At 35.0% G+C, this 19,687-nt stretch overlaps 1 protein-coding gene across 4 annotated transcripts in view; it reads right to left on the reverse strand.

Annotated features, from left to right (window-relative positions):
* Positions 1 to 768: 768 nt before the first annotated feature.
* LOC106873216 (coiled-coil domain-containing protein 134) overlaps positions 769 to 19,687 on the reverse strand; it is a 73,384-nt gene continuing 54,465 nt past the window's right edge. For all 4 annotated transcript variants that reach the window (XM_014920476.2, XM_014920494.2, XM_014920469.2 and 1 more), the window contains exons 3-6: positions 18,417 to 18,501; positions 4,946 to 5,124; positions 3,566 to 3,634; positions 769 to 1,122 (exon numbers count right to left, since the gene is read on the reverse strand). In XM_014920476.2, coding sequence (XP_014775962.1) covers positions 1,048 to 1,122; positions 3,566 to 3,634; positions 4,946 to 5,124; positions 18,417 to 18,501 — 408 coding nt within the window. In that variant the 3' untranslated portion in view covers positions 769 to 1,047. The remainder of the gene's footprint in view (positions 1,123 to 3,565; positions 3,635 to 4,945; positions 5,125 to 18,416; positions 18,502 to 19,687) is intronic.

Consider the following 19,687-nt stretch of genomic DNA (forward strand, 5'->3'; position numbering starts at 1 on the left):
CATACACATGCATAAAACCATACCCTTACATAGTTATGTACACATGGGCAAAAATTCTAAATAGATTAATAGCATTCATATAATTTAATAAAAATTAATAATATATTAAAGTTTGTAACAGTCACATGTTGACCTGGTGTAGCAGGAGACCAAAATCTGAGAATGAATTTGATGGTATGTTGACAGCTCTCAAAAGTTTCACTTTTAGCATTTAAACAGATTCTAGTGTCCAGTGATCTCTTCATAATAATTCATTTTCCTGCATTAGAGAGTTTGCAACTTTTGCTACTTTTGGGGTAGGGTTTGCATGTTTGTAGGATCTTCCAGTTGAATGAACAAAAGCTAATTTAGAAGAAATAATTTAAGTTAATCAAAATATAAACACAAACTCAAGACTAAGAATCATAATGAAATATTGATTTTTACACTTAAAGCTCACAGCAGAGCCGTTTATGATTTCATTAAACAACAAAAAAAATGAGTTAAATAATTAGAAAAATGAAAGAGTATCAACTCTTACAAGATCAGTCAATTTATTGGTTCCTCAGTTTTGAATTTGAGAGAAGAACAAGTAATCTCTGAGAATATATTTATTTTTTTCTTTTTGAGGTTCAGATTTACTGAATTCCAAATACCAATATATTCTAAGTGTCTTGTAAACTTGTTCCCTCCTTTTTTACTGTAGAAAGCATCTGTTGTTCTCATCTTCTTCAAAAAGTATAAAACATGATTTAAGACTATTTATATAAGAATTGAATAAAACAAATATTTTTGAGAAATACAAAATAATTTATTAATAAATAAAAATGATTTACATAAAGTCTTGTCAGATGTCTGTCAGTTGTTGTTACATGTTGTGAAACATTGTTACACATGCTCCACATTGTCACATGCTGTTACACATTTTGTTACATATTGTTACACACATTGTTAGACGTGACAGTGATACACATTGTTGAATACATGTTGCACTTCATTACACATTGTCATTACACATGTTATACACTGTTCATTGTTACATGCTGTCACACATTGTGGAACATGTTATTATACATTCTGTGAAAGTTTTGGTCCTTTTTTTGGTTTTTTCTTAGTTTTAACAACTTCTTTTGGAAGACTTGCCTATGGAAAAAAAAAAAAGAATTTTCAATCAAGTAAACCAATATTTTTATAACACACACATATATATATATATATATATATATATATATATATATATAACATGGGTTGGCTATACTTTAATGAGAAAAAGATTTTAAAGTTGAAAAATATCTGTTTACAAAATATTAGATATATAGATTATACACTAAAGAATCCATTAACATACTCCATATGAGTAGAAAAATATCATTAAATATATCGGATGCTTTAATATGTTAATAATTGAAACATCAATTCCAATCTTTCATCTCCGATATATTTTAGAGTAGCTGTAAATGCATCATTTTTCTGTGAGATTTGTAGTGTATTTAACCTTCATTTTAGAACTTATTTTAGTTATCTGAACAAATTTTTATTGCAACATAGGATACCTGGTCCAAGTATGAAGTCTTAATATCTCTTAAATAATTTTAAAAAATTTTCAAATAATCCCTGATGAAAGAAATGAATATATTCAAGATGGGCACAAATAGTTCACCCAATCTGAAATACCTTTCCTGAAACGGTTGTAGGATATGTATGAATTTGATCTCTGGACTTAAGTATTTGCTTTGTTGAGTTACCCATACATCTTTTTAATATTTTCGATTTTGCAATGCATTGACCATGTACATTTAACCTTCAACCTTTTTATGTTTTAGAATGGATTTACAATTTCATGCTATCTCATACAGATATATATTTTATATTTATATATATATTTGGCACCTGTACCAGTGGAGCACTAAAAAGTAAAATTAAAATAAGGTGAAAATATGTGAATTCACACAATAAAGAAAATTCTAATGAAAAATAATTTTAAAAAGTCCAACAAACCAAACTATTTTGCTAATAGAATCACTTTGAGACCTGTTTTCAAAGAAATACTTTAGCAAGAGCACCACAAAGGTGTTTTGATTTGCTTTATCTCAAGAACAATTTGGAAAGAAACAAATTAATACACAGATATTTGTAAGTTTCACACACAGAACAAATGTATTAAGAATAAAATTGAGAAGGAGTGAAACTCAGAAACATCAATTTGAAGGTCATGAAAAATATTTTAAGTAAAGAAATGAGACGGGATGGATATCACTGTAATTATCAAAAGGAAACTACAAAAGAAACAAATTTAATTATCATAATTATTGTTATTATTATTATAGGAAGACTTAAGGCAGTGACTCAAAATTTGAAACCATCATTACAAGACTTATTGGTGGTAAAACTGGCAGAATCATTAGCATGCCAGGCAAAATTCTTTTAAATTCAAATTCCATGAAAATTGACTCTGCCTTTCATCCTTTTGAAGTTGATAAAATAAGAACCAGTTGGGCACTGGGGGTCAATGTAATTGACTTACCCCTCCCCTCGGAAACTACTAGCCCAGTGCCAAAACTTGAAGCCATTATTACAGGAATCATACAATGATTCAGAAGAGCCTGCTCAGACTGTTTGGCCATGTTGTTTAATTTTCTGAGTTAGACCCTGCTTACTGTGTTCCCATCACTGAGTGTCCAGCTGGGTTGATGGCTCATGCTGGTCAACCACATACCATATGGCAGCTGAGGAGGTAGCTCAAGGAGATGGGGACTGACAGGGACTCTGGTCAATGGGGGTCACCTGGGAGGACCAGGAATATACCAATAAATAGTGAATGCACCAATGTGCTGCCATGGCACATGCCCTCTTGATTACAGGAAAACCTTATAATACAGAATTAGGTAATTTTCAAAAACTGAAAATGATTTAATTAAAGTGTGAAAATTACCCATTATGCAAGCTGATAACAGCTATCAGAAGTAGGCACATAAAATCCCTTAGAGATCAGCAATTGTTCAGAACTAAATACACACTTTCAAAAATATTACAGTGACGTGATGTAATGTCATAGACAATGATAAGTGACTGAGACCTTCGAACATTGGGCAATATGCTGTGCTTGAGAAGACCCATGAAGCCAAGTGAAATTGTAGTCATGGCCAATGCCAGTGTCATGTAACTGGCACCCATGCCGGTGGCACATAAAAAGCACACTTCAAACTTTAAGCCTGACAGAGGCAGTGACAAGTGACTGAGACTTCTGGCAATATATCGTGCAAAAGAATACATGTCAAGCCAAGTGAGATCATAGTCATGGCTGACGCTTGTGTTTCATAACTGGCACCCATGCTGGTGGCACGTAAAAAGCACTCACTAGTCTTGGAGTGGTTGGCATCAGGAAGGGCATCCAGCTGTTGAAATCATGCCAAATCAGATTGGAACCTTGTGCAGCACCCCAGCTTATCAGTTTTTAGTCAAACTGTCCAACCCATGCCAGCATGGAAAACGGATGTTAAATGATGATGAATGTTTTTAACTTTAAGACACTCAACAAATTAGATAAAGTTTTAAGACAAATGGTAAAAATTAAAGAAGAATTTACCTCAACTGTTTTACGGAAAGGGTTTGAATATGCTGGATCTTTGGGAATAAATTCTAATTCTTGGCTCAGCTGAAATAAATTCATTTAGAAAAACAAACTATTTAAACAGTAACAGAAAAGTAATTTCATTACAATGAAGCACAAATTCCAAATATTCAACCACTTAAATTAATGATTACCACCCCTCCACCATCACCAGCTGCAAATTTGGTCCCATGTCAATGAAATAATTCATATTACTGTATTATCTTTTGTTTTCTACTTTCCTTCATATTTATCCATTTTTAAATATGTAGTTGTAACATATCATCACTGCCTCAATATATCCAGAACCTTGAGGTAGAGATGATAGACTGAGAAGTGTGGCGGGTGGACTTTGTTGCTGTAGCTTGGGTTGGACACTGGCCATAATAAATAACTGTAACATAATTAATTGTAAAAATACTTTCATTTTTGTAACTCAAATCTCAATATAATTTCAAATCACTTTTCTGTTGTGAATTATTATTACTTAATATTATAACTCAATGCTGGGTAAAATGCTTAGTAGTATTACGTCCATCTTTATGTTCTGAGTTCAAATTCCATCAAGGTCGACTTTACCTCTCATTCTTTCAGGTTTGATAAAATAAGTACCAGTTAAGCACTGGAGTTGATATAATTAACTTAGCCTCTTCCCTAAAACTGCTGACCTTGTGCCAAAATTTGAATCCAATATTATAACTCAATACTCAGTTGGCAAGCTGGCAGAATTGTCAATACTCTAGACAAAATGCTTAGTAGCATTTCATCTGTCTTTATGTTCTGAGTTCAAACTCTGCTGAGGTCAACTTTGCCTTTCATCCTTTTGGGGTCAATAAAATAAGATGGGGCTGATATAATCCCCCTCCCACAAAGTTTCAGGCCTTGTACCTATGATAGAAAGGATTATTGTTAGTCAATTATTATTACTCAATATAGCACCAATCAAAACCCTGAAAGATCAAAGGTCTACACCTGGTCACTGGCACAGTGTACATGATATTTAACTGGCTCTATCTACTAAACCATAAATAGGTATCATGAAGAGGTACAACTAATTATTTAGCTAGTGCTTCTACTGTAAGTAATAGTATCACTGTATAATTATGAAGCTGTCATGAGTTTTTAGTGTTGAAGATTAAGTCCTCCAATGGATCTATGCTTTAGGAGAAGCATTTGCACTGGGATTCTGTAGATTCAGGATGAGCAATAGTCTATGAGTAGAATTTGGGAGATGGAAACTGTGCAGAAGCCCATCATAAACAAACACACATACTCGTATAACAGACATATACAATAAAGAAGTTACAGTAACTGAGTGGCCAATTTGAAATTAAAAGTAAAGAAAGAAATACATACTACTGCTAACATTTTCTGATGTACATCATCATAAATTTTACTTTTTTGACAAAATACTATACACCAAGCTATGCATATTCTCCATGGATCATTTTTGTCAAAAAGATCATGAGCAACATCTGGTAACTTGAGCATCAAATCACTAAATAATGCAGTTTTTTCAAGAATTTGGGAGAGAGCTGAAAGAAAAAAATAAATAAATAAAATGTAAGTCAGACAATATTTTCTTTTTTTTTTTTTGCCTGGTGTAAAAACACTTTGAAAATATTTTGAGTTATTTAGAGAAAGAGACCAATGTTTTCAAATTTTTCTATATTTGATACAAGCACAGCTGTGTGGGTTAAGAAGCTTGCTTTAAAAATATGAGGTTTCAAGTTCAGTCTCACTGCATGGCACCTTGAGCATGTGTCTTCTGCTCTAGCCCTGGCTGACCAATGCCTTGTGAAAGAATTTGATAGATGGAACAGAAACTGTGAAAGCCTGTTGTGTGCGTGTGTGTGTGTGTGTGTAATAATCAGTGTTAGTCTATTTATGTCCCCATAACTTAGCAGTTTAGCAAAAGGTTCTGATCAAATAAGTACCAGACTTCAAAAAAAAAAAGTACTGTAGTCATGTTGACTAAACACTTCAAAGCAGTGCCCCAGCATGGCCGCAGTCCACTGACTAAAACAAGCAGAAAGTAAAAGATTTCTTTTGTGTTATATAAGAAATATTTAAAATTATATTCGGAAGAAATAGCATACTTCTCACACGAGTTTAAAGCTCTTCAACAAAGAAACTATTCAAAACCTTTGTATCTGATATATTCAACAACCTAACTATTGTCAGCTAAGGTGAAAAACATGCGGGAAAACACAGTAGAGAGAGAGAGAGAGAGAAAACTGGCTGCATGGTGGGGTGGGTAGACAAGCATAGTGCATGATGAGATGTAGTTTGGTCTATATGGGGTGGGGAATTAAAGCAATGTGTGGGTGGAAAGCACATAATACACAGTGCTTCCAGAACTCAGTTTCACTGAGATGGGCCTGCATCTCATCTAGTCTAATTCTGTTCCTAATCAACTGAGCTATAACTTTCTCTCCCTCAGTAATTTTCATGATCTGTTCCAGCAGTTTGATACCTCTGTAATAGTTTCTATCTAAGGTATCTCCTTTCTCTCATAGCATTTGACTAAAATACTGCTACACCAGTCATTTGGTGCATCACTTTCTTGTATCACCCGATTGACTATATTGATGACAAGTCCATATCCTACTCCACCAGATATTTTAAGCATCTCAGTGGTGATTCCTGATGGTCCAGGGGCTTTCCTTGTCTTCATATCCTTAATTATCATACTGGTGTTAACTCTGGTGGCTGGTCTCTCAGTCGGGTCAATATTAGGAAGACTCTCCTCGCATGCATTCTCCACATTTAGTAATCTTTCATAGTGGAACTTCCATGCATCTTTCTTCTCTGAATCACTAAGTGCAAGCATACAATTATCCAATCACATACATTCCTCACCCACAGTGTTTTCTCTCTGATACACTGCAATCCAGAACACATCATACCTCTGACCCTCACATTGTAAAACATTGAAAAATCTCTTATTTTCTCCTTCACCCTTCACTATGTTGACGTGTTTGCCTAGTTTCCCTTCTTAGCTGATAGATATTCTCTGCCATCACCATTTTCCCAGTCTTTCTTGGCCTGTCTCTTTGCTTTTATAGCACTGTCTACCTCCTTGTTCTTCAGCCTGGCCAGGACTTTGCACTAGGCTTCTAGTTCAGTTCTATATTTAAGAGATGAGGAATTATTTACATTGTTTACATTTGACAGATATTTGTCCCCATCTTGTTTGCTGTTAACGTAATGTTTCAGCTGATATACCATCCAGCCTTCATCAGGTGTCTTGGGGAAATTTCGAACGTGGGTTCTCATTCCTAAGGTATTTTTCAATGTTTAATATTGGTTCCCATATGCTACTCATATCTGCACTCAGTTTGCTTAGGCGGTTGTTGTGTCCTAGCATATGTGCTGTCTCTTTTAGTTTTCGTATTTTCCAGTGGTGTTCTCTGTCTATTATTTTAACTTCATCCCACAGGGGGAGGCGGTCTCCATACATGATCAGCTATACCTGATTTATCAATATCTCTTCGTGTCACAGCTTTGTGATGTTTGTCTACTTTTATTTTGAGGGGGCGACATGTTTCGCCTTTGTATAACCTATCACAGCTGCATGGGATGGATTATACGCAGTCTTAGGTCATATTTTCTTCTATTGGTGGTTTTACTCGTAGATATTGCAGTCACCAGCAACAATGACCAAGTCTCTGTCATTTTTTATTGAGGTAGTCTCACTGGTCCTTCCTTTCATTGTGCTAACTATTGATTGTGGCAGGCCTGAAATTGTAGACTAGGAACAAAGAGTGAGAAGACAGTCATGGAACTATTGTCACCTGAAAAGAAGACTTGTGCAAACACTTGCTAGTTGGCAGAGGGCTCTGTTATGTAGTTAACATACTCAATGAATTACAATTTCCTCAATACCATGCACCATCTAGAGTAAGCACTGAAAAGGAGAAGGGGAATGGACTAGGGCTTCAGGTTAATCAGAAGAGAGAACAGGGTGGGTGCCTAAATATCTATAAGGCCTAAATATCTATATACATCATCAAACCCACATCCATACATTCCAGAAAGATTTAACTATCTATATACATAACCAAACTGACATATATACATCCCACATATATATATGTATTCACATGTATATGCAATAGATGTGTGCTGCTCTCATACCTATATATGCATGAAAAAAAAAAAATATATATATATATATATATATCCTTGTAAAAAGCAATGTTTGTTTGTATGTTGATCGCTGAAAACACTAAGTAAAATTGATAATATTTCAGGTTTTTCTTGTCATTTAAATTAATTTCACAATTCTGCAGATAACTGTGCACTTATTTTCTGAAATGGATTGGGAGTGGGTGGGGGGTGTATACTGGCGCCTATTTCTAGCAATCCACATACTGTCTATTTCACTGTAATGTCTATATAACCTTATAAAAAGCAAAGTTTGTTTATTTGTATGCTGACTGCTGAAAACACTAAATAAAACTGAAAATATTTCAGGTTTTTCATGTCATTTAAATTAATTTGACCATTCCACAGATAACTGTGCACTTATTTTCCAAAAACGGAATGGGGTAAGTTGGTGGTGTATTGGTTCCTATTTCTAGCAATCCACATACTATTTCACTGTAATGCTTTTTACAGAGTGAAAAAATACTCCACCCATCACTCAATCCACCTCCAGCTTTACATTTATCCCTTTGAAGTTGCCACCAGATCTCCGCTTTCTCTCTCTTTATATGTTCCTTCTATGTCTCCATCTCTCTCACTGGTTGTATATATGTCTCTTTCTTCTCATTACATCTACCCCTACCTCTTTTTCTCTCTAGAGAAAAAACATGAGACAAAAAGAGAAAGGGGAAAACAAGTCACACACCATATCTCTGATTTCTTCCTGTCTATATACCCCTCTCTATGTCTCTATCTCTCTTACTATCTCCCTCTCTTTCTCTCTTGCTTTCTGGTTGTATATGTGTCTCTCTCTCTCTCGCTCTCTGGTTGTATATGTCTCTCTCTCTCACTACCTCTAACTCTTTTTTCTCGAGAAAAAATACATGAGACAGATAGAAAGGGGGTTAGGGAGAAAAAAACAAGTGAGACAGAAGGGGGCGGTGGAGGTAGCCACATTGATAAATCTATTAATAAAGTTGTCAACAAGGAGAATGCTGTTCCTTATCTTACTGAATACCTCAACAGACTGTAACTGTTTGGTATGCTGCTACACAACCTTGAATTGAAGAAGGGTAGTCATCATGCTTCTCTGAAACCTGGATCAGTCAAGATTGTGCAATGGTACATGTATGATTGTGACTGAACTACAGCCTCACATTATCAAAGCAAAAATCCTCACTGGGTGTGGTAAGGGAGATATTGTATTTATACCTAGAATACCACTAATACCAACAGATATCCCGCTTCATTTCAAACAATTGCAATTTCCAGTGAGAGTCAGTTACGCATTGACCATTATCAAGTCCCAAAGTCAAACACTGCAGGTTGTCAGTCTCCAGCTAGAAGAGGGCTGTTTCTCACCTGGCCAATTGTAGGTTGTTTCAGAGTATGAGGCCCATAGAAACTCTTCATATATGCTCCAAAGAAAAAAGTTAAAAACATAGTATATACTGACGTTCTGTAAATGTTTTATAATTTTCATACAATGCATTTCTCTATTATTATCTATATTACTTTCTGTATTTAGATATTCTAAATAAATTTGTAAAATTTTGTTATGCAATATTTAAATACTTTTATTGTAAGGAAAATAGGCATTATGATAGATGCCAATATGTGCCTTATAAATACATTTCAATACCATACAGACTGGGCTGAAGGCCAGGAGGCCCACTAATATATATATATATATATATATTGGGTCATCCCATTAATAGTGTGGTTTTTTCAATTGCATGAACTAAAAGTTGGAGGGGGACAGGATAAATAACCTGCATCAACTTGCTATAAAAGCAGGTAGCAATTTTATCTTGTACTTATTCTTAGTGCAAGTTTTGAAAAGTGCAGTTTGATTTTAAATTATTTTTTCAAAGCTATAATAGAAGTGATAAAGGAGCATATTTGGCATATTTTGCATTATGAGTTCTATAAAGGCAACAATGCAATGGAAAGTGCAAGGAATATTAATGCAGTATATGGGGATCGGACGATAAGCGCAAGCTAGTGTTAACGCTGGTTCCAGAAATTCCGAGCCAGAAACTACAGCCTAGAAGATAAGCCTCATCCTGCAAACTCCGGTGGAAAATAATTCAATTGTAACTATTCAGGAACTAGCAGAGAAGCTCAATGTTAAGAACAATCATTATCTACACAGCTAATTTAGATCAACAAAGACAAGGGAGACAAATATGGTATGCCACGTGTTTGAGGTTTAGTAATAAAGAGACAATTTTTAGATATATTTCAGTATTCTTACACTTCATCAGAGAAATGCAGTCTGATGCTGACTACAAGATCATAGAATAATGAGAAAGATGTTTTTGTGAATGAACAGTGAGTGCTATAAGAACTTAAGCATGACACAAGAATGCATGTTGCATGGAAACTTAACAGTAAAATGGGTGCAAGCATACTTGATACTTTAAGTCAAGACATTTTTCCATAATTGAAATTATTCCCTGAAATTATGTCTGCTGAGAAGGTCTAATAAGTAGGAAACATGTCAGGACTTGTTATTATCATGATAATGAAAAGACTCATAGCCTGTTGCATTCCACAATTGAAATTTGGGAGTTGTTTCTCCTTTTTGCTTTTTTTTTTAAAAAATAGAATTAGTGTAATGCTTGTTTTCATCACTAATGGTGTTATTTTAATTATTCAAAATTTATTAGTTTACTACATCAAGTATGTTAGTTGACTAACTTCATCCCAGTATACAACTGATATTTCTTTTATTGACTCAAGAAAGAGAAGCAGAAGGAAATATGGTAAAGTACCTACTTTAACTCAGTCAGCTCGAATAATGCTTTATTACAATCCTGTAATCATATCTTGGAGACAGATGCTACTTAAAAACAGAAGTGTTTACCAAGTTTTAGAAAAATATGACCCATGTCCTTAATAATAATAATAATAATAATAATAATAATAATAATAATAATAACAACAATGACGAGAAGGAGGAGGACAACGACAACAACAATTGTAATAGGATCATTTGAAATATTTGTGTCAAAAGTTGGAATAATTTAACATTGAAATATAGGAGAATTATGGCATAGGATTTACCCAACTAGTTCAAGTAAAGAGTAGTTATTATAAAATATTCAGATTAAAGTGGATATTTAAGGATGTGAGAGGGAAAAAAATTAGACAGAAGCGTGTAACTGCTAGGTTTAACTGTTATACATGTTGAGTGACTGCTTGGTTTAAATCTGCTATATATGTTGAGGAATATTTTATGACATTTATTTGATTCTTTCATTTAATTTTAGAATAGAGATAAAACATATAAACACAGTTCAATTCCTCCATCAGACACCAAATGCTACATTGACACTGTTTTCATCTAATGTTTCTTATCTGTTAATGCCACAGAAACTGGAGTTAAACACTCCATATTCCATAAAATAAACAGGTAGATAATAAGGAATAAATGTTTAACTCCATGACAATGGTTTTTTATCAGGCAACTAGGTTGCACTGACGGTGATCATCTTGGCCAAGATCAGCAATCAACGCATGACAATGGTTCAGCATATATTTATGTTAACTGCTTTAAAGCATGCACTGTTTATTTATGTAAACCATCATCACAGGGAAGAATGCTCCTGAGGTATTACTACAGATCACTCAACAGCGTAAAAAGAATTTGCTGCATGTTTATGAATTTGTTGAATGTACAGTCATAGTGGAAATGGCAGTGTAACGGCCAAAACTGCTGCTTTTATACTGTTATGGTCTCAAACTGAGTTGGAAATATTTACATGAAGAGTTTAACAAACCTATCAGATTCCTTGAAATTTGCACAGTGGCCTCTATTATCGATTCTGTGAGTGATAGCAGATATGTCAACCGGTACGCAAACAGGTACAAAACCGCAGCAAATAGGGCTGCGTATATTTTCATCATCTGATTCAAAGTGAGCACACAGCATATGTAAATTTACATCAACCAATGTTATGAAGTTAAGGAAGGTGTGTTTGTTTGAGTGACATTTTAAGGAAGCCCCAACCTGCTCTGGCAGGGCCAAGGCTCATAGTGGAATTGATGTAAAATATAAATACCTCCAGGTTTAGGAGTGGTCATTATAGCCTTGTGCAGATGTGACTTAACTGTATCTTTGGACAGGATGCATTTTATAGCATTCCCATATAGAAGATCTATTTTCTAAAAAGCTAAGAATTTTGTCAAAATACAAAACAAAATATCATCTGCTGGTCTAATTAGTTACTTGGTCAGTTCATTATTTCATAAAGTCGAGGGGTTAAAACAAGTTTCAATTAGCTTTCAAACAAATTAAACAACATATAATATAAACAATAAAAAATTCGACAAATAAAGATTGGGTTAAACAGAAAAGGATGCTACTGTACACTATATACGAGTGAAAGTCAAAAATTATCTGCACTTTTGCTGTAACACATCTTTATTATTGTCACACTGCTTTTTGTGCATGCATGCTTATAGTTGGTACTATTGCGGTTATGTGATCGAAGTGTGAACCTAATCGTGCCATTTTTCTTTCTGGCTTTACAATGTTAAGCATGGCCACTCCACAAGCAATATGCACCAGAGAAGAACAAAGAGCAGTGATCCAAGAGATGGTAATGGTGAACCAGTTCACCATTACCATCTCTCAAGCTTGCTGAATCTTTTCGTCAGTGGTGGAGATTGACAGGCATCCTGCTCCCTCTTCGTGTGCCATGCTTGAGTAGCCACTTTTAAACTTCTCAATCCACTCATAAACACTTCTACACAGTAGTGCACTGTCCCAGCATTGTACTAAAAGCCTCCGATGAATTTCAGCACCTGACACACCTTCTGACCAAAGAAATCGAATCAATGCTCTTTGTTCTTCTTTGTTACACATTACTAGTGGAGCAGCCATGCTTACACTGTAAAGCCAGAAAGAAAAATGGCACAGTCAGGCTCAAACTTCGATCATGTGACCACAATAGTACCAACTATAAGCTCGCATACGCAGAAAGCAGTGTGACAATAATAAAGATATGTTATGGTGAAAGTGCAGTTAATTTTTAACTTCCCTTCGTATTTATATATGTAATTATATTTGAACAAATACTCTTTACTAATTAAGGGATAGAGAACATTATTTTTCATCTGATAATTCAGGGAATTTATCAAAGCATCCTGTATTATTGGAATAATTATGGTTGTATCATGACATTATGTTAACAAAAGAATTCTGAGAATTTGATAAATTTACAAAATTTTATAAAGAGAGAGAGAAAAAAAAAAGACATTTTATTAGCAGTGCTCCATTATGAGAATTCATCAAAGTTATTTATTCCAAAGTTCAGAAGGTGCTGCATACCATAGATTTCAGTGTTCTGATAGTTGCCCTTCCTATTTCTGTGGAGCAGGTATGAAAGATGTAATTGGTCAGGTCAACATAGGCAAACAAATAATGTAACTTGGCTAGGATCACTTATCGGGATAAAGTGACCACATATCATCATCATTTCACATCCACTTTCTATGCTGGTATGGGTTGGATGGTTTGACAAGATACAGTGAGCTGTAAAGCCATGTCAAGCTCCAATGTCTGCTTTGGCATGATTTCTAGGGCTGGATGCCCTTCCTGACATCAATCACTTTACAGAATGTACTGGGTGACTTTTTTTTTTTGTGCCACTAGCACCAGTGAGGTTGCCAGGTAACTTGCAAGAGAGAAGGAAATGGAGCTTTATGCTGGACGTCGAAAAGGTAAAGTACAAGTATCTTGCTATAGAGGAGATACCTAGCTAACTCCTACTATATATAGTGGTAGGTGGGAGTAGTTGAGGAGATAAAGGAAAATACTGATGGAGTGCCAGAGCTAACTCTTAAGGTATAAGAAGGTAAGCATAAGAGTGGTATAGACAGCAGATCATGGGAGGGGAAGATGTTTTTATAGATTGTGAAAGGAGAGAGTAACAGATGGTGAAAGACGGGCTTCTATTATAATCCCATTCAGATTTAGGATCCTTTATAGGAATATAAAACAAACCCCAGTATTTGACTAGTACTTTAGTCAATCTAACACAGAAGCACAAAAAGCAAAGTTAACTTTGATGGGATTTGAACATAGAATGTAAAGGTCAGTAACTAAATACTACAAGGTCTCACATTCTAACATGTCTGCCAACCCACTATCCCAATATCAAAGCAATTCAATTCAGACGACTACATCACAACTCAAAATGCCAATTAGAGAGAGTATGTAATTTTATGATAGTACTTTGTTGATGAAGTGAAAACATTCTGTTGACCTAATTGACACAAAAGAAAGCATAAGTACATGTGAATATAACATATCAAAACAAAGCTGCTTTATGTAAACAATGCTGAAGGGTTATGATTCATATCTGTTTCATATATACAACACTAATATGATTATTGTGATAAAGGGTTTGAATATTTTTCAAGTATGTAATGGATACATGTTATACTGTTTCAAGTGTGAACAAATACTAAGTAGAGGATGCCAATCAAAGCTTTTAGAAAAGTGATATTGTCTCATGACAAAACCTGACAGTTGTCTTTCATGGGTATCAAATGACAATGGATCACAACAGATACTGAAATGGTTTTAGCTCATGACTGCATGGAAAAACATGGAAATCATGAAAATAGATTTATGCTACTAAAATCCATGATGCCAAGGACAAATTAAAATAAAATTATGATGGAGATCCATAGTATTTAATCCTTTAGCATTCAGATTACTCTATCAAATATAATGCTTAATTTATTCATAATGCTTTCAATCAATTATGCTTTATTTCATAGCTTTGATTTCAATGATGTAATTGTTTTATTTTTAGAGTAACATTGTAGGGGAGGTGTGAGAAGCAGGATCTGGTTGGTTTCAACATAAAACATATAGAATATTTAAGCCGGTATGGTTGGTTTAAATACTAAATGAGTTAAAGCAGTTGTTCTCTAGCATACAATTTGTTTGAAATATAATTATTTGAAGTATTATTCAATTATGTGTTTCAGCCAAAGACTGAGGTCAAGCTGGTGCACCATATAATTTACTACCTTCTTATGGTTAAATAGTGTAGTTCTTTAAAAGTTTATAGATCTAAACAACCTGCAACACCAAAATAGAAATTATGTTTAAAATCTTTCAAAAGATTTTATTCTCCAAGATTCATCATCAAATTACTGATATCCCATATTAGAAACACTGATTAGATGTCCACCACGTCTTATATTGGCAACATTTAGTTAGTGTCAAAGATGTAACCCTCTCACCTTCAGCTGAGTGAACTGGAGCAACATGAAATAAAGTGTCTTGCTCAAGAACCCAACACACAGCCCGGTCTGGGAATCAAACTCACTACCTCATGATTGTGAGCTCAACACTCTAACTACTGAGACATGTGCCTTCACATGACCAGGCTCTGTGCTGTGTTCCTGAGCAAGACACTTTGTGCCTTGGATGGTAACTTTCTAGGTGCAATCTCATGGTCATTCATGACCAAAGGGGGCTTACCCTTTACCTAAACAAGGCAATAACAGTAACCACCACTTTATATATATAAATATATATATGATAGGATTGCTTCAATATTTCAGGGGTAGTCTGAAGTATCTAAGCAACCAGGGGATAGTTAAATCCAAAGGCACTCCTGGAGATTACTTGTGTGGGTACCATCTTTGTTAGAAGGTATCCAGAGGCAGGTAATTTAAACCGCAGTTTATAATTATAATTAAGTGGAGAATGGAGAAACAAACACAAGAAGAAAGTCGATTGGGCTAGTTAACCATTGATTTAATTATGTGGAGATTATATTATATAATTCTCCACTTAATTATAAATATATATATATATTATATCATCATCATTTAACGTTTGCCTTCCATGCTGGCATGGGTGATACACACACACACACACACACAAATGTATATGCGTGCATGCACAATCAGCTGGAATACTGAGAGATTTAAGATGCTGCAAACATCACAAGTTGGTCAATTAAATGCAAGTCTTTAATCTGTTCATTCTGAACATAAAGTACAGAAATTCATAGCTGTAACTATGGTTCTGGGATTTTGCAGGAATGTATTGACAATGATTCAGTTAAATGTGTTTATTTAAACACAACTGAAAATTGCAAACAACATTCATGTTAAACAGCATGCAAACAACATTCATGGCTTACATATAGGCCAAAGGTTGAGCGCAATGTGAAGAAGGTGCAATTCAACAACCACCACACCTCATGTATGAAACTATTACTGACATATGACACCCAACAAGAGTATTTGCAACTTGTTTACAATTAACATTTACTAGTTGGGCGAGATACAACACACTTGTTCTACTGGTTGTCTTACATTCTTTATAATACATGACTTAATTAGTAGAAATGAGGCCATAAGTTAGCAGGAGTGGTAGAATTATATAGGAATAAATACCTGATACTATTTAGTTTTATCCCAGTACATCAAGTATAGGTAAAATACATAGCATATCACTTAAACATAATCTGACTAAAATTCACCAGTAATTTCATTTTCTCTTTCATTATCATATAATTTATATGAATTTTCTTTTGAAATAATTTCATGATTTATTCCATGTCATATACTGTACTCTTTGTACTACATATTGTGTTTCAGAATGATATAGGCGTAATCATTGTTTTAATCACATAGTTTGAGTGAGCTTCCAGAGAAATTACCATAAAAATTAAATTGCATATCTTCAATTCTAATAATTAGTCTATCCTTTTCTATGATTCAGAGACATGGAGAAAGATTAAAAAGAAATTGCAGAAGATACAAACTTGTCTGAGAAGTATTCTTCAAATAAGATAGCCAGATAAGGATAACAAATGAAGGGCTGTGGAAGAAGAGGGGCAAGTGCCAGTGGGGGAACAAATTCTGAAGAGCAAGAGAAGATGGATAGGTCACTCATTAAGGAAACCAACATCCTACATTATACGTCAAGCCCTGACCTGGAAGCCATAAAAGGAGTTAGCAGCAGCAGAAGAGAGGGCATCTTAAAAACAGATGAAGGCAGGATACTGAGGCAGTGCTAAAAAAAGAAGGGATCCAACTGGGAAGAAATAGGAAAGACGGCCCAGAGTCAAGAACAGTAGAGAAAAGTCATCAACAGCCAATGGTCGATAGGGAGAGAAGGGCTTAAATAACATTTTTTGTTTTATCTTTCACTTCTTTTGGTCATCAAATCGCAGCCATGCTGGGGCATCAGCTTGAAGAATTTTTAGGTGACTGAATTGACCCAAGTACTTTTTTTTTAAGCCTAATACTTATTCTATCGGTCTCTTTTGCTGAAATGCTAGATTATGGGGGGTATAAACACACCAACACTGGTTGCCAAGTAGTGTTGAGGGACAAACACAAACACACACACACACACATATATGATGGGCTTCTTTTGTTTCTGTGAACCAAATCCACTCACAAGGCTTTGGTTGGCCCGAGGCTACAGTAGGAGACACTTACTTAAGGTACCATACAGTGGGACTGAACCTGGAATCATGTGGTTAAGAAGTAAATTTCTTACCATGCAACCATTTTTGTGCCTAGTAGTAAATAATATCGTGTAATGCCTGCTACAAGCAAGCAGTTGTCTATGCACTACATTCTGATATCAGAGTTTCCTTTTATCTATTTTTCCAGATTTGATAATTATTGGAGAGTATCGGAAACAATTCAGTTGAGTATATCCTTCTCCAACAAATCTCATTGTAGGGGACATCAAACTGAAGTGCTGAGTTCCGGTTCTTTCATTTTCCAGTAAATACACATCACATACAAAAACAATCTGTTTGTGTTGGAGACCTCTCTTAAATCATAAATTTTAATGTAATGTTTCCATTTTAAATTTCCAGATGGTTCCTTTTCTTCTCTGCAAGCATAAATATGATACACTTTGGCTATGATGATTAGTTTAGCCATTTAATTATTTAATCATTGCAAAAAATTTTGAATTAAGGTAAATTTTTTTTCTATTCAAGCAGAGTAGCTAGTTAGAAAATCTCTATAAGAGATGAAAGTAGTAACTATACTGAGAATTAATGTTATTTATCACCACATCAATATGGCTGTTCCATAGGAATCAACATTATTACTGTTTTGAACTCCAGGAGGTACCTCCTCCAGCTGGTTATTGATGTAATCTGCGTCCGATATATGCTGCAAACAGGGAAGCAAACCCCTACATCTTCTAGCAGACGACAGGATCACTAGAACATACGGTTTTGGGCTATTTGTGCCCATCCTCAGTAGTGAACACCCATCTGTTAGAGATAGCAGTAATTTACTCCAGCTAGCAATATATAGAAAAATAAGCAACAATCAGTCACTGATTTTGCAACATGCAAAGCAGCTAAGTAAGAAAACCTCTAAAAGAGCAAATTACTGCTATCTCTAGCGGATGGGTGTTCACCACTGAGAATGGACACAAGTAGTGCGAAACCATATGGTCTGGTAACCCCATCAGGGATTCACTTCCCCGTTTGCAAAATATATCAGGTGCAGATTGCATTGATAACCAGCTGGAGGAGGCTCCTCTCAGGGTTAAAAACTGCAGTAATGTTGATTTCTACAGGACAGCCATATTGATGTGGCAATAATCATTACTTTTTTCTATTCATTTTTGTAATATCACAGACAGAGCTAAGATTAAACTTACAATTTCTAACAGTCATATTCGATGGAAAGGCATCTTCAGCAAGATATCCCCATTTTGTTAGATCATTTCTGGCTTCTGTTAAAATCTTAAATGATAAAAATACAGAAATACTGTTAATGCACAACTCAAATGTTACCAAATTATATAAAATTACCTAACACTTCTCTTATCATCATCATCATTATCACCATAATTTTTTAACATCCACTTATTCTATGCTAACATGGATTGGATGGAATATAAATATCTGTTACCGGCAACAATTTTAACTTGACAATCAGTATAAAGAAGACCAAAGTAGTGCACCAGCCAGTTCCAGGATGCACTAAACCCAACATCTTCATCAACTGACAACAAGTGAATGCAGCAGACAAGATCACTTACTCAGCAAGAATGTGTGAAACAGGAGAGGTATCAATCCTAAGAGTGTACTGAAGCATGATTCTCACCAACAGCTCAATGGTTGCGAAGACAATCTTCCACTGATTTACAAGGAAGTTAAAATACTTCCATGCCACAGACCTCAAACAGGAGGATGGTATTTTTGACATAGAAGTACTTTTTCATTCTTGATTACCCAGCATTCACAAAATCCTGATGCAATCACAGCTGCATTGAGCAGATAACATAGTCCTTATGTCATGTCAGCTTCTAAAGAAACTGTTTAAGGGCAATCTCTAGAATGATAAATGCTCCCAAGGAGGCCAGAAAAGGTGCTACAAAGACACATTGAAAGCCTCACTGAAGGCCTTCAACATATAAAGAATGGGAGCAAACAGTATTGGATAGAAGAGAATGGTGTGCAGCAGTCAGCAAACGCTTTGAGATTTGAAAGGCTAATTGAGTGACTGTTGTCAAGCAACACAGACAGACCAGAAAAAATAACCCCATTAGTCTGTGCATTCACAAGTCTGTATCCCTTGGTGCAGAAGTGTCTCAGTGAGATGACAAGTGATATCTTGCAAGATAAATCCTGTTTTGCTCAGTTTCTAATACAGCATGTTGTTAGTGACTATAGGTTTTAGCCCTTAAGCAGGAATGGCAAATGGCAGATTTCATTGCAAGGTTAGAAACAGTTGTCTACATATATTTAATACTTGATGAGACTCTTCTGCACCAAGTGATGCACCACAACCAGTTGTACAGTATCTCATCCATGTGGGTCAATGCAAGATGGGTTGAAACAATTGTTATGAGCAATAAAGTTTCTTGTATATTCCATTTTCCATCTCTATCATTTGTTTTATATATATATATATATATATATATAT

Source organism: Octopus bimaculoides, chromosome 11 (assembly GCF_001194135.2).
Source record: "Octopus bimaculoides isolate UCB-OBI-ISO-001 chromosome 11, ASM119413v2, whole genome shotgun sequence".
In the NCBI taxonomy this organism is placed as follows: domain Eukaryota; kingdom Metazoa; phylum Mollusca; class Cephalopoda; order Octopoda; family Octopodidae; genus Octopus; species Octopus bimaculoides.